The 16,332-nt window shown below is 38.0% G+C and overlaps 2 protein-coding genes across 2 annotated transcripts in view; one reads left to right on the forward strand and one right to left on the reverse strand.

Moving 5' to 3' along the window:
* Positions 1-5,159: 5,159 nt before the first annotated feature.
* On the reverse strand, positions 5,160-9,682 carry LOC140151320 (uncharacterized). The gene is made up of 2 exons (XM_072173622.1): positions 9,201-9,682; positions 5,160-7,296 (listed from the first exon to the last, which is right to left on the reverse strand). The coding sequence occupies exons 1-2, from the start codon at positions 9,319-9,321 to the stop codon at positions 6,620-6,622; spliced, it is 798 nt and encodes a 265-aa protein (XP_072029723.1). The 5' UTR covers positions 9,322-9,682; the 3' UTR covers positions 5,160-6,619.
* A 5,101-nt stretch (positions 9,683-14,783) lies between these two features.
* Positions 14,784-16,332, forward strand: part of LOC140162389 (adhesion G protein-coupled receptor A3-like) — a 136,262-nt gene continuing 134,713 nt past the window's right edge. Inside the window, exon 1 of the mRNA XM_072185597.1 lies at positions 14,784-14,968. The gene's annotated coding sequence lies outside the window, so the exon portion shown is untranslated. The remainder of the gene's footprint in view (positions 14,969-16,332) is intronic.

Genomic DNA, 16,332 nt, shown 5'->3' on the forward strand with positions numbered 1-16,332 from the left:
TTCAACCCTTTCACAACTTCAGCTGTGTAACTTACAAAAATTCCCGCTAAAAAGTGGTTCTTTTAATTTTAGAAAATACATTAATAATCGCATTGGACTTTTCGTACTGATCGTACTATAAGTGATCACCAGCCTATAATGTTCTAATCACACTATAGACTGGGATTACATGTGACGTCATTGCCAGGCAATTGGTCTCTATTGTTCCTTGTCCGGAAATATGCCCACGCAGTCAGGGACCGTGCTTTTAAAACTCCCGCCAGATCACAATAAGGCCATTGAACTGCGTAGTAGCCATACGTACTCATTGAAGTATAACGGTAGCACGTTCCTTACCGACTCATTATTAATGTGTGGAAAGGGGTCAGGGACGGCATTCTGATCATTCTAATCCTTTCTTTTGAGGTCAACAGATAAAAGAAAGGCCTTGAACACAGGTGCCGAGTTGTAGATAATATTTAATCATCAAAGCTGATGGCATAAGAAATTTCGAGGAGGCAGCGCTTATTATTTCTTGTAAACACAATCTAATGTGGTACTCACTACATGTAGAAGGCCGGGCGGGTCTGCAAATTAGTGCATGAAGCTAGTAAAGATATAGCTTTTATGTTCAGTTTAATCAATTAAAATACTATGGCTGGATATCAAAAAAATCGCGAGGCATTAAGTATTAATTTTTATATTATTATGACAAAATCCTGTCCCTTCTCAATTGAATAGGCTCCGAGATTAGACTTTCCTTTCCAAAAATAAATTATATGGCCTAGAGGACATGATATAGGCCTAATCTAAACCCATATTCGGTATCCAGAAACCTTCACAGTCTGAGCGGCGCTTGCACTCGCATCGCATTAAACTAGACAAAGTTCGCTAAACTGAGGCCTGCTTCAATTGCCAACCTTTATCGAGGGGCGAGTTTGAGGTTTCATAGTTGTTGATGTATATTATGATTAAGGTTTCATAGTCATCTATTACCTATACCATTTTTCACCCCGATGTGGCAGTGATGTCAACGCGTTGTGAACAGCTGTTTCGCTCGCGCATCTATGCGGTGTCTTTAAGCGCGTGCGTATGTACACCAGCGCCATCCAACTCCAGCGAGTGATGCTGCGCCTAATAAAATTCGTTTCATATCTCTTTCCCGCCACGAGTGTCGCAAAATACATCATCTCCCCGGGGGAGTACAGAGTTATGTTTATTGCATTCTGGAAAACCACAGAATTAAAACCAGAGAACCGGGACTCGACCGCCATCTTGATACAGGCATGGAGCAAAAATTGGGGGTATTCGGTTTCCCTCGGAATGCCCTCGAGGCATTCGTTGTCATGCAAGCGCGACATGGATGATGGGCGCATTTGAGAGACGCACTTGATGCGACCTGCACGCGAGTACCAAGACGCTTCAGATGAGACGCAGAATTGTTTTCGTTCGTCTCCGCGCACCGTCGGCAAGGACCCGAATACCCCCAATTTTCTCCCCATAGCTGACGACGCGATTGTACGTGGCGGTATAGGGAGTCCCGGTTCTCCTTCTCTAATTCTGTGTGGAAAACGGACATTTCGGCTGGTGCCTTCATTACAAAAAAGGAATCCCCGATCATCACGATAATGGCGCGCGATCACGAACACCCGGCAAGCGGCAGAGCGTTTCAACCAATGACAAGTCTTGATTGTGTCCGTTTGTCTGCAATGCGCGTGCGCCACGCCGCTCATTGCAACCGGCATGGTAGTATGAGCTAGTATGAAACCAGCACAGAGGAGTAAGATATCTTACTCCTCTGTGGAAACCAGCTTTATACTGACGTGACCCCGGATGTGACGTCACTGTCACATCAGGGTGAAATGTAGTCTCGGTACCAGCCGGTTTGTGCTCCTCCGTCACCGTTAGTGACGGAGGAGCACAAACCGGCTGGTACCAAGACTAGGTGAAATGGTATTGAACAACGCAAACCAGCCAAATTTGTCATAAGTTTGAATAGCCATTAGAACAACCGTGAATATAGTGTCAGAAAGTCTTACACATCTTAGTATAACCTTGTCGTTATAGTGTGATACTGAATGCAGCGCCGTATTTGGAATATATTCGTACACGGTGTGGGCAAATAGTTGCTCAAATGTAGGCTAAGTAGGCCTAAATCATGAAAATCGCTTAATCGGAATAATACTAACCAGTAACGGACACTGAGACAGCACTACGTTTGAAGTTTGAGGTAAGTAAAGCTTTTCCTTGTTATAAAAAAAGACTAAAAAACAAGGAAAAGGCAGTCATTTTTATCACAACGCGATATTTAAAAAAAGTACATTTTGAGAGGGCCTACGCTGGTTCTTTTGATTCTAGTGTAAAATATGTTCATCACATGTAGTCCGATTTGGTATCTATGGTCTCATCAAAGTCTTGAGAACTCTTTTTGATGTTATGTTGGTTAACAAAAACGATACTGTTAAAAATAGCGGTATTTATGCAAGCGACGTATCTATTGTGTAAAATGCATTGAAAATTGTTGGCTAAAGAGGGCATAAATTAAAATCGCGAAGAGTAATAGCAACAATAACTATCTACATTCCAAGCGGAAACGCTTTTCAAAAACATACCACCTTTTTCGGGCAATCGCTGAAACCGAAATATGAAATTCCAGGCCATCTGTAAAAAGTGCGTGAGCAGAAATGACCATGAACTTGGGTCACCGAAACAAGTGTTTATATTGGTGTCAGGCCTATCATAGTGATACAACAATTAGCCCCCAATAATGGCTTTCATTTGAACCGTTATTTGTTAAACTGCGATTTTTACTTTTGAGAAATCAATGAATGTATCAAAAAACTTTTCGAAAGTCGATTTAAAATGGCATAACCCGTTAAACAATTGAATAGACGAAGGTCCAGGTTTAAAAGTGACAAACTGGCCTATTCGCTACTTGCACGGTTCCGCCATTATGCACTATGCTGCCAGTTCGAGGCTCTCCCCGCACATAGTGCATAATGGCGGAACCGTGCAAGTAGCGAATACAAGGCGCAAAAAGATTCCAACAAGCGCAACAAAGAGACAACACAGTTTCTTCAATGAAGCGTTATTTAAAGCAGATTTTATTTCAGTTTTACTTCTCTGTACTTTTCATAACTTTCATTTTATTTGTCAGTTCTTTTGTTTCAGTTTTCTTTTGTTCCTTTTGTTTTAAATTAAAGCCAAACGCATAAATTAGCCATTCACCACTCTCAAACCAGATGTCTAGTCTGTGGAGTTTTGAATAGGACAGTTTGTCACTTTTAAAACTGTACCTTCGTCTAATCAAATGCTTGTAACTTTGCTTCTTGAAGTCACATTGGATTCAATGTGGTGTCATAATGTGCAGGATTAAATAGTGCATCTATTAAAAAACAAATTTACCCAAATATTGTTCAGTTTTGAAATTGTGATTATTTTTCCAACTGTAAGGATACTTTATTGGCGCAGTATATATTCAGTACCGGTATAGATAGCAGATTTATATGCATATAGCTATCGTACGTATATAGAAGATTGATATATCTAGTTTCAACATAGCTATCTTCAGTAACAGATTTATGTAGCTATCTTAAGTAGGTAGCAGATTTACATGGGGAATTTGTTGTAAAATGATGTATGCGTCATGGAATGTGTATCGATTTTATTATAAGGATGGATGTTTGGATCAAAAAAGTATATCACATGTTTCTGTGACCTATGGTTTTTGACTATAGTATTATGTAATGCAAAACTTGCTAAAAATTTTGGCCAAAATTACTACTAAAAACATGCATTTTATGCCTACTTACGAATTTCAAGAGGTCAACCGTCATAAGTCAAACTATAAGACACAGAAAAAATTTGCAATTCACTTTTTGATCCAAACATCCATCTTAATATACGTTCCATAACGCATAAGTTCAATTTTTCAAAAAATTTCCCAAGTAAAAATTATTTTTCTTGGTGAAAACAAAACAAAAATCACCAGTGGCATTTTCACCCATAAATCAAATATATTGAATTAAGTGATGAATTTGTTCATAGATGTTATTTTTATTAAATACCCATGTGTCATGTGTTGTGCATACCAAATATGAAGTTTCTACTTCATTTAGTTTTAAACAAATGGCTAATTAAAATGTGACATTTTTGGGTAAAAATGACAACAAATCCTTAAATAGCGTAACCGTTGCCATATAGAACGCGCGGGTTACAAAATTGACATGGCAGAAAGATTCTCCAGACTCTCCTGAAGATTTTTGATATATGATTTGTCCATTTGAAACACCTGTCCAACGCCGCGAAATTTTTCATGAGTTGGCCCTCTGATCAGGTTAATATAGGTTTTATCTTTAGATCTTTAAATATATAGCTATCTAAAGTAGATAGCAGATTTATATAACTATATTCAGTAGATATAGCAGATTGATATAGCAATTTTCAGTAGATAGTAGATTAATATAACTATATTCAGTAGATAGCAGATTGAAATAAATGTATTCAGTAGATAGCAGATTTATATAACTATATTCATTAGATATAGCAGATATAGCAATTTAAAGTAGATAGCATATTAATATAACTATATTCAGTAGATAGCAGATTGATATAGCTATTTTCAGTAGATAGGCCTAGCAGATTGATATAGCCATTTTCAGTAGATAGCAGGATAATATAGCTATCGTAAGTGGATATAGGTTAATATAGCTTTCATCAGTAGACAGCAGATCAACATAGCTATCTTCAGTAGAAAGCAAATTAACATAGCTATCTTCAGTACATATCAGATTAATATAGCTATTTTCAATATAGCTATCGTCAGTAGTTATCATATTAACATAGCTTTCACCAGTAGATAGCAGATTGATATAGCTATCTTCAGAAGATAACATATTCAGCTATCTTCACTAGGTGGCGATTATATAGCTATCTGTAATTAGATAGCAGATTGATATAGCTATTTTCAGTAGATATCATATTAATATAGCTATCTTCAGTAGATATAATATTAATGTGGTAGCTATCTTTGGCAGATAGTCAGATGAATTGGCTCACAACATGTAGCAGGTTTATTATAGCAGAACTATTTAAAAGTATATTGTCAGTATTAAACATAGTTATCGGACATGGAAAAGAAAACTCAGAGTGGAGATAACTCAATTGACGTATTCATTTATTTATTTATTTATTTATTTCAGACGTCCTTACGGGTATACCGTATTACTGGACCTATGTACATGTACATGCATAATTCAAACTGCATAAAAAACTGAATGAACTCTTTTGGGAGTAGTTCATTGTAAATCTCGGGCGAGTTCAATACCATAATACGGGAGCTAAAAGGCCTACCTCATTCGAATACCCGTTTAAATTTTATACATAAAACTTACGTATACTATACCGTAGTACATAATAATAATTTTATATAAAACTTTATACACTCCTTCGTCATGTTCGTTTCAAGTCAAAAGTTGATAAGTTTTCGTTTCTCTTTTGTTCAGAAACCAAAAATCTGCGGATTAAAAAGAGGGGCAGAACTTGACTCTGCAATCACACATAACATCTAAAGCTAAATTTATACTATATACATAGTAAGTTGAGCGACAGCGATTGGTTTTACCCGATGAGGTATAGCGCTTTTCGTTGCGTTGGGAAACTCGCCATTACCATTGGTCAAATACCAACCGTTTTTCGTTCAGTGATAGAGTCATAAATTAAACTTTAGTCATAGATTTGCTTTAGTGTAGAGATATAATTGCTCATTGTCGTGATTGTGCTAAGCACAATTGCACAGCTTTGTTGCAAAACCCTTACATCCAAGTTTTAAGTTTCTAATCAAGTGTACCGATAAAGGTATTGGTAATGATGTCAGTCCAGAGCTTATAGATAATAGGAAAACACGTGATCAAAACCAAAACCAATACCAAAATTTATTATTTGAAACGACCGACTGTATACTCTGGCTTTCTGCATATATTCATAGAAAGAGGCAAGCTTTATACAGAAACATGGTGTGAATGCAGAGTATGAAAAAATGAACTTAGTCTTATTGCGTTTAACCTGTAGCCACAGGTTTATCACTGTCCAGGCTGTATCAAAACGATTAAACTCAGGGCTTCTGCTATTTATTGCGAAGGTTGCTTCTGAAATTCCAAAGGTAACATTGCATCCTCTTGAAATGAGAATGATCTTATAATCACTGAAGCTCACTGGAACTGTTGGATAACAATAAGTTTGATACAGATGCAGTATTCGCCGTAGAAGTATTGATGAAAAATGATTAATTACCATAGCAATAGGTGACAAATGTTTTAATGTATTGCCCTGCACTAGACATACGATGTTACTCTGCATCGCACCATTGATTACTAAAGAATAGCCATAAAGACCTGGGTCGTAATCCTTCACATTATGCAGAGTCCATATAGGTTTCACTCGTATCTGTACAATTAGTGTCTTTGAAAAGAGCGGTATTGTATTCAATCTCTTATTGCACACATACACAGACATGACAGATGATGAGTGCAGCCTATTTATAGTGCAGGGCGATACATTCAAAAATTGTTTTCACCTATAATTGATATGGTAATTAATCCTGTTGCTTCACTACTTCTACGGCGAATAATTATTGAACAGGTCATTCGTTAACAATTGGTGTAAATTCTTTCATTGATAAAAATGATGTAACAACTGGTGGATTCATTGTGAATGTTTTGGGGAGTAACTTTTGCAGTTCATCAAATTCCTGTTCAAATTTGATCTGGTCTTCTTTAGAAAGATCTTCAACGTTGGAATATATATAACCCAGGCTAACGTGAAGATGGGGGTGTTTGCTCGTTTTGTCAAAAACTTTATCCCACTGTAATCTTGCCTCGTCAAGTTTTGCTATCAGTATGTTGTCATCCAATGATACTTCGATCACAAGAACAGATGTCCAAATCTTGAGCTGGTCTGATAGAACAGTAAAACGTTCTTTTCCAGTGGCATCCCAAACTTTTTGAGCTCGTTTCATGATTGGATACACCGCTTCACTTGGAATGCATTTTTCATGAGTGGAAGTACGGACTGGATCACCATTTAACCAATCTTGAACGAATTTGATTGGTTTTCGGGAATTAGCATAGATGCTATAGGTTGTCATGTGATAAGACGTGTAAGGCAAGGGAGATATGATTTTTCTTAGAACATGACTATTTTCGATGAATTCTTCCAAATATTTCAATGTTTCGATGTTGTGACACTTGCTAAGGATGGTGAATCCACAGAATTGTTGGTACTCTCCAGCACTGTTGATCTTGCCTCCATGAAGAAGACCTGAAATGAGAAAAAAAGATGTAAGCCATTATATATCAATGAGCAGTATAAATAGATATCACCACCACCACCACCACCACCACCATCATCATCATCATCATCATCATCATCATCATCATCATCATCATCATCATCATCATCATCATCATCATCATCATCATCATCATCATCATCATCATCATCATCATCATCATCATCATCATCATCATCATCATCATCATCATCATCATCAACATCATATTAAATCATCATCGACATTATATTGAATCATCATCATCGACATCATTATTGAGTCATCATCATCATCGACATCATATTGAATAAATCTTCATTTTTTTCATCTTCATCGTCGATATTGAGCGCACGGTATAGCGTTTCGGCTTGGACTCATGATCAGAGGGTTGTGAGTTCAAACCGCAGCGGTACTATATATCGTGTTGTGCCCTAACTGCTCTTAGTCTTAGACAAGGCTCTTCACCTTTATTGTCTCTCTCTCAGCCCTGGTGCCAGGGCGTAAGCAGAAATACGCGTGATGAGGACCGGGTAGCAATTTCACGCTTTTTTGGAAAAGGAGTCTAGGCTCTACTTTTATCAACACAGGTCAGCATAAGGGTATATATGGATTTGAAGACACGAAGTCAGCGTTCGTAGTGTCAGAATTTAAATGTACACTTTTATATGAAGGCCCAGTTTAGTACTGGATACTTTTGGGACATTTTATTAAAGCATTTCTTCGCAAAAAGAAAGAAAGATGATATGTTATGGTGAAAAGGGTTTTTTTGTGATAGGTCCGGTGCGCGGTGCCTGAATATCAGTGAAAAGGGTTCCTTTTTACAGGAATGTCAGCGATTAGGGTTGGTATTTTCACATACTCTACAGCGTTTAGGGTGCCAAATTTGCCCGCAAATTTGAGAGCCTGCTCAAGGATGGCATGACAATATGATGGTATATGAGTGGCCCCTGATGGGCTCCGATCTGTAAAATATACACTCAATACAAAAAACAGTTCTAAGTAGAACTTAAAATGATTCTTGAGCTGTCCTGTATGTGGAATCTGAAATGGTTCTACAAAGAAGAGAAAGAACCATTTCAGACCTGAAAAGGGTTCTGGAAAGGTTAGAAAGAACCATTTTAGACCTGAAAAGGGTTCTGGAAAGGCCAGAAAGAACCATTTTAGACCTGAAAAGGGTTCTGGAAAGGCCAGAAAGAACCATTTTAGACCTGAAAAGGGTTCTGAAAAGGTCAGAAAGAACCATTTTAGACATGAAAAGGGTTCTGGAAAGACCAGAAAGAACCATTTTAGACCTGAAAAGGGTTCTGGAAAGGTCAGAAAGAACCATTTTAGACATGAAAAGGGTTCTGGGAAGGCCAAAAAGAACCATTTTTGGTTCTTTAAATTTTCAAAAACCCTTCTCTCTTGAGGGTTTTGCATACAGGACAGCCAAGAACCCCTTTTTCTAAGAGGCACAAGCCTTATAGCTCCTTATCATCGACACTCATCATCATCATCATCATCATCATCATCATCATCATCATCATCATCATCATCATCATCATCATTATAAAGCTATCATACTGAAGTACTAGTATATAGGCACATACAAGGTGTATCAAAATGATTGGTACCCATCAATTTTCTTTGATAATGGATGAGCCTGACACATCAAAATTCAACATAAGATCCAAATATTTTGTAGATTAATTGTAAACCAAGTCATAAACTATACATTCTGAACATTTCAAGGGTATCCAATGTTGTATTTGGAAGAGGCAGGCTTTAACAAAACCCATCAAATTTGATGGGTACCAATCATTTTGATACACCTTGTAGGCCTAATGTTAGCTCTTTCACACTAATGAGATTTATACGTTCATAGCATGAAATAATTGGTCATGAGTCCTACCTGACATTTTGGCTGCGGATGATTCCATGTTCTGCTGTGGTTTCAACCAATCTCCAATAAATTTGTAAGCTATGATGCAGCATATTATAAAAATAAGAAATCGAGTTCGGACTGATTCCATCGTATTATTAATTGGGAGTAGGCCTTGCCATACTGATTTCAAGTCTAATAATTCAAAACGGTATGTCCGGTATTACATGTATTAATATCACAAGCAAAAGCTCATAGGCCTATAATGGTAGCTTAATGGTTTGCAATAATTATAGTAAAACGCCGATTCAGTTCGCGAATTGAAACCTGCAGGTGAGACGAAGATTGTCGTGTTGTTAAAATCACGAACTTGATAAAAATGCTATGAAATGAATGCACTATTACTATTTAGTATTAGGCCTACAGAGTGCTATCATTTTACAAAATAGCCATGATCATTCCACTCTCATACACGTAGTATTTCCTGGTGATATTCCCAATATAAAAGGTCATGTCAAAAGCATGGCTTGCGGGTCAAAGCCAGGCCTGGTCAAAGTCAAAGCCTGTTGCACAGTATAACGCCCTCTGTGATTTTGTGAATGAATTAAAGGGATTTGGAATGAGCGTTTCGACAGTATTTTTTGTGGGACATGAGAGCACATCAGACATATCAAATTGCATTCTGAATACGAAGAATGTCTTTCTGATATCAAATATTTTTCATTTTTGAAATTCACGATATAATACAAATTTTATGACAAATTATTAAAATTTGATATTTTTCACATTTTGATATAGGCCTATATATAACAGTTCTCGAAGTAACTTTTATAAATCTAATGATATATTCTTAAAGTGTATGTAACTGGGAGGAAAAGCCGACGATCAATTGAAAATGTTGACCTTTCATATTGAAGATATGCGGTTTTTTCCCAAAAAGACCTAATTTTTTGTGGTGTTTTGGGGAAAAAATCCATATCTTCAATACGAAAGGCCAAAATTTTCAATTGCTCGTCGGCTTTTCATCCCACCTACATACACTTTAAATATAAATCATCAGATTTATAAAGTTTACTTCGAGTACTGTTAAATATCAAAAATATCAATATTTAATCATTTGCCATAAAATGTGTATTACATTGCGAATTTCAAAAAATCAAAATTATTTGATATCAGAAGGACATTCTTTGTATTCAGAATGCAATTCGATATGTCTGATGTGCTCTAATGTCCCACAATAAATACTGTCCAAACGTTCATACCCCATCCCTTAAGAGGAATAAACTGCACAAATTTTCAAACTGACAATATACCCGATTTGTCATGTCTATAATTAAATTGATTTATTGTTTGATTGCTAATAAATGTACTAATATCCCGCTGATAGGTTTCGGGAGAAATCAAGGGAATGGAAATACAATTCCCAAGTGGGCATAAGGGACCGTTCACAAACACTTGACGGTTGGGGGCCTGATGCAAAAAAAAAAAAGGGGGGGCTTAAAGTTTTGACCCTCCGAGGGGCCTGGAAAAAATGACCACAAATTTTCCTGGGAAAATTTAGTTTATATGGAGCTTTTCTATGGGGTTGACCCATAATTTTGAGGTCTGAAAAATTTTCGCGATGAAATATTTTTGCAACAAGTGTTTGTAAACGGTCCCTAATAACGGAGGCCACATGTCATACGGGGAAAATGAAAAGTGCACTTGAGCAATGAAAATCACTGTGCACATAGACACGATAAACCAAGAAGAAGAACTAAGAAAAAACAAATGTCTATAGCATTAATTTTTAGATCCTAAACACCCCGCTAAGCACGTTTCATACAATGTGTTTAGATGTTTAAGATCTAAACATTCTGAAGTTTTTAAATGCTAACGGATGCTAACATTCTAAGCACCAATATATGTCCTCGTTTCTACGTTTTTGCCGCCAGTGTAGCTATCTTCAGTAGATAGCAGATTCACGGAGTTCGCATTTCGTCAGCCTGCTTATATACGCTAAGTGCCCATAACGTCATATTGTTGTAATTTTGAGAACAAAGTACAAAATATGCTTCAAACATGATGTATTTAAACATATTTATTTTCCCCTAAATCTTTGCACAAGAACTAATGACAAGGGAACAAACCAAAAGATCGATGACGTCCAATAGGCCTAACGTGAGTTTCGTTTCTCAGCCGACCCCTCCCTCCCTGCCAGAAACGTAATGAAATGTTGAAACTTTTGACATACTAATAATAATGACACATTCTTTAGACCGATGTTTTTGTACAAACGTAATCGAGTATTGTTACCCCCTCCCCCTAAACGAAACTAGTTTCGTTTATAGGACGTCATCGATCTTTTGGTTTGTTCCCTAATGATACTAAAGTTTCACTGTGCAAAACAAAAGATTCTGGGGATATATAATGCCTATATACCATGCATGGTTTCGGGCTATTAGGCATCACTAAACTCTGGAATTGCTCCCGAGTGAGTTTTGCCGGGCTAAACCTTAGATTCGGAGGCTATATGTTCCCCTAAAAAGACCTTTTTGGATTTCACAGCTCCGAAAGACCCCTGATAATTTCAGCTCTAAAAAACCCAAAATTTCTCATTCCTCAATCCTCATAATTATTTCTGTTTTTTCAGGCAATTTTCTAGTAGAAAGCCAAGAAAGACCCTTGATTTTGACTGATCGCGCCGCAGCTTCAAAAGTCAGTCCCCATTTTAAGTACTATAACCTGTACTATAGCTCTTTATTAATGGACCCCGGTAATATGAGCTATTCCTTAGTTTGGGGAGCAACTTGCCTAAGAATGTGCTGGCGAAACCCGGTGCTAGGCCTATAGGCCTATATAAGCGACTAATTCTTGGGTTTTGCTCAACACTTAAATACTTAAAAATAATACGGGGTCAAAAATAACCCCATTTTGACCCCGCAGCCGACTATCAATTATGCACCGACTAAAGAAAGGTCAAATTTGACCCCGGTGATCTAGTGAAAATTTTGACCCAAATTGTGGTTAAAAAATGACTATATTTAGGGTCAAAAAATTATTTGACCCCTAATAAATTATATAGTCAGTTTGAAATAACCCTTTTAGTGTCAAAAACGACTTTATTCAGGGATGACCCTAGACTGGCCCCAGTCTCGGTTCAGTTCCATCTCTGGATAATGTAACAATAAATATTTACATAATGCCCTATTCCTGTAACCCCCCCCCTCTTAGTTTTCTCAATGCCAAAAATCCATTCCTCTTCATCCACAAATCGACGCCACTGATTAGGCCTACACACACAGTCAGTGCAGCTGCAGCAATATAGAAACATACTCGTAGGCCTATTATTAGTCAACGCGAAAGTACATTGAGCGCTGAATCCTATTGGGTTGATTTTTAATGCTATGTAATCTACATTACCAGTCGTTCTCCATGGACCCGAGGGAGGGTCTAGGATGACCCTAACGTGCTCGAACTGACTATATTCAGTGGTCATGATGACCCCGGAACGTGGGGTCAATTTGATATGATGCCAAAAAACAGAAAATGACCCCGACCGGCCGTGCTCGATTTAACCACAAATAGGGTTCAAAAAACCTGACCCCGTAAAAGGGTTGATATTCACCCCTGTCGTTGTGTGTATGCTTTCATAAACGTGAAGTGAAGTCAGTGCTGTGATGTTCCCCCATCACCATCTACAATCTAATCAAGAATGCCATCAGCCTGGACTCATTGATCAAAACTCACTTAGGCCTATTTCCGTAATTTTTGCTGCCATTGCTTTTTGTATTTTTGAATTCTTTGGTTTTCTTTTCTCTTGCACCTTGATTCCATAGGCAAAGGCGCATAATAAAGTGTTGTTATGTTATGTTATCACAACTGGCGCTTCCTTTTCCAGATCCAGGCCTGTCCAGATCAGGGCCTGGTCCAGATCATACCATGGATTAACGCCCTCTCTAATACAGATGTTTCAAGAGGCGAAGGCGAAATGAGGGAGTTCTGGATGCGATATCGCCATTTTTGACGTCGCGTCACGTAAATGAAATCATGAAATCATCATAATCATGAAATCTTCTGATCATGCTATACGTACAAGAGGTCCCATTCTTTGGAATTCTTTAGATAAAAATCTGAAAGCTTCAAAATCTGTTAAACATTTCCGTAAGGGACCGTTCATTATTTCCACCGGAGGGGGGCCAGGAGAATACATGGGGGGTCAGATGGTTTTGTCAGGCAAAAGGGGGTTCAGATGGTTTTTAGTTATTGAAAGGGGGGGTCAGATGGTTTTGCATCTCAAAAATCCTGTAGCTTCCGGGGGCTTCGCCCCCTGTACCCCATCTGGAACATTGCACCTGGACCCCTGACCATTAGATTTGCGCTTTGCATGTCGGCCGACACTTTGGTCCTAGTCCGGACTTAAGTCGGGCCTCACCTGCATGTTGTTCACCTGCCACGGTGTGAATTGACAGAAATTTGCATCAAAAGTAAGTAATTTATTATAACATTTTGAAAAAATGGGTCATTGGGTAAAACATTCCAAAAAATGGAGACAAATTCTAGATTTTGCTTCTAATTTCCCAAATGTAAGATACAAATTTGCTGAAATAAGAGAATTTTGAACCATATTTCAATATACATTACGTACACTGCCATTTTCGTAATAGAGAATTAAGAATAATCAAGCTACTGAACAGTAATGCTGTGGTCAGACTCTTCTTTGTTCTTTTACAATGAAAAGAGACAACTATACACCACCCCAAACCGCTCCCCCAATACACATCCACTATCAAACCCCACCCCACACAGGTGTCATTTCCATACCCTAGATATAAAACTACAAAGACTCGCCCAAGCCACCATGACAGTATTCAAAGTCAGCATTCAAAGGTCTGTGTGGCACATCCCTGTAACCAACTTTACAAAGACCCCATGACTCCTCCGCAGCAATACTTTCTATTTTGGTTGGGGGGGGGGGGGTCATATGATTTTCATGTAGCTTGGAGTGGGGTCATATGGTTTTTATTATCGGAGAAGGGGGGGTCATATAGTTTTAGGCAGTGACTTTCTGTCTGCTCCCGGCCCCCCCCCTCCGGTAGAAATAATGAACGGTCCCTAATCAATTCAAAACAAAACTGATCTCTAAATATAATTAATCTTTTTCGTGAGCACACCCCCCCCTCCCCTTCCCTTGTCTTTTGGTTATGTTATGTAATGTTGATTTATTTTGTTAATTTCATTTGATTTCAGGGAAAGGCTAACTTTCAGACCTTTTTGGTCTTCCAGCCTTTTCCTCCATATGTACCGTGTTTTTATATATTTTTTTGTAATGTCTTTGATTTTTATGGAAATAAAATATGAATGAATGAATGAATGAATGAATGAATCTTCGCAAACAGTGTGTTGTCATATAGACCTATATCATATCACCTTTGATTTCTTATTTTGATTGTTAATATAAATGAAATAATGTCCCTTGGAGCTAAAGAATGCCTATTGCCGTGTTCTGAGTCGTTCACCATTATTTATAGTGAAATTACAAAAACATAGTGGATTTACAGAACTAAGTTTTAGTTTCTGATTCGGATGATGTTAATTGACAACTGGCAACACTCCTTATCCTTGCCAAAATTGAGTGTCCCAGGCCAAACGTAAACACTACATACCGCGGAATAAAAGCAAGTTTTTCTTGCCATTTAGCTTATCTAAACAACTGGATATATTGGAATGTATTGGGGAAGCATAAGTTTATGATATTGCTGATGTTGGATTTTACTTGACTTCGCTGGAAATTGCCGAAAAATCTACTATATTAGTGGGTAAGTGTTTCATAATTCCATTGCACACAAAGTGTATACACAAAAAGTGCAAAGCTTGCATGGCTTGCTTGAGCATGTTGACAATTGCAGCAGCAGAACGGTGAATTCAATGTGGTTCCGGATATACTCTGCAACACTCATGAAGGGTTATTAAAAGCAAAAAATTAGTTACCCCCTGCTTACAGGAAAATAAACTGACTGGTTGCTTTAAATGCGCTTGATGATAGTTCATCACCATGAATGATCACAGTCACACTCATTACGGTACGGTACATGTTGTTTTGCAAAATTATGCCATGATTGCGAATTGCCATCCCACATTTCTCCAATATTTTGCCAAGTTTGACTTTGATTGTTTTTTTTTCTGTATTGTTGGGCATAATGGGCAATTGTTTCTTTTGCCCATAGTTCGTCCAAAGTTGTAATTCTGTGTTTTTGATCGTAAAGATCAAGATATTTTTATTCCCAACACAAATTCTGCACCTTTAGTTGGCCCGCAACGGGGCAGAATTCGGCAGAAGTTTTACAGTAATATTGTATTTTTGGACAGTAAAAGGCATTCGATCCTTGATTTTGTTTCAATCAAGTCTTTTTTACCAAGCACAATAAGGTGGGTACCATTTTCATACATTTACCAAATGATAAAGGAATGTCTGACATCTGCGCAAATCATTAAAGGCATGAAGTGTGTATGTATGTACCATAATTATTGTCTGTAATAAACCCCCATGGTGTAGCAAAACCGCAAAACAGGAAGTGAACTAGCAACTTCGCTTGAAAAGTAGATCGCTTCGCGGTGAAAGTCCCTGCTCCTGTCATTATCAATTTCACTTTTGCTGATTGAGGGTAGTACAAGGAACTTATACGATGTACTCATTCACAAACTGATACTAACTATTTTTTTAAAGCAAAAACTAAGTTACCAACATAAAAACTCCCCTTGATGCCCAATACTCCATGGGACTACACTCTGCACTGTCGACAGGCGAAATACCTAATGTAGGTGTCACTGTCACCATTCAAAGAAACCTGAATTGGAAAGCCCATGTAAACAACATCTACAAGAAGGCTAACAGCTACCCATGGATTCCTACAGAGAATCCAGGGCGTTCGTTAGCCGGGGTGCTAACGAACGCGTCACCAGCACAAGCGTCCTACGCGATCAATAACGCGTAGGGCGCATTCAAGTGCGCCGTACGCGACCGGTAGTTCCTGATACGCGATGACAGGGTCAATGGCCGCTTCCATGCAGTAACAAACTTCTGAACTCACTGTCAGGGTCCTGACCTGGAGAAGGCTAATTACAACACTTATGTCCGCCCAACTAGAATATGCCTCATCAGTCTGGGAACCCCCAAACAAAG

The sequence above is a fragment of the Amphiura filiformis genome, chromosome 1 (genome assembly GCF_039555335.1).
Source record: "Amphiura filiformis chromosome 1, Afil_fr2py, whole genome shotgun sequence".
Lineage (NCBI taxonomy): Eukaryota > Metazoa > Echinodermata > Ophiuroidea > Amphilepidida > Amphiuridae > Amphiura > Amphiura filiformis.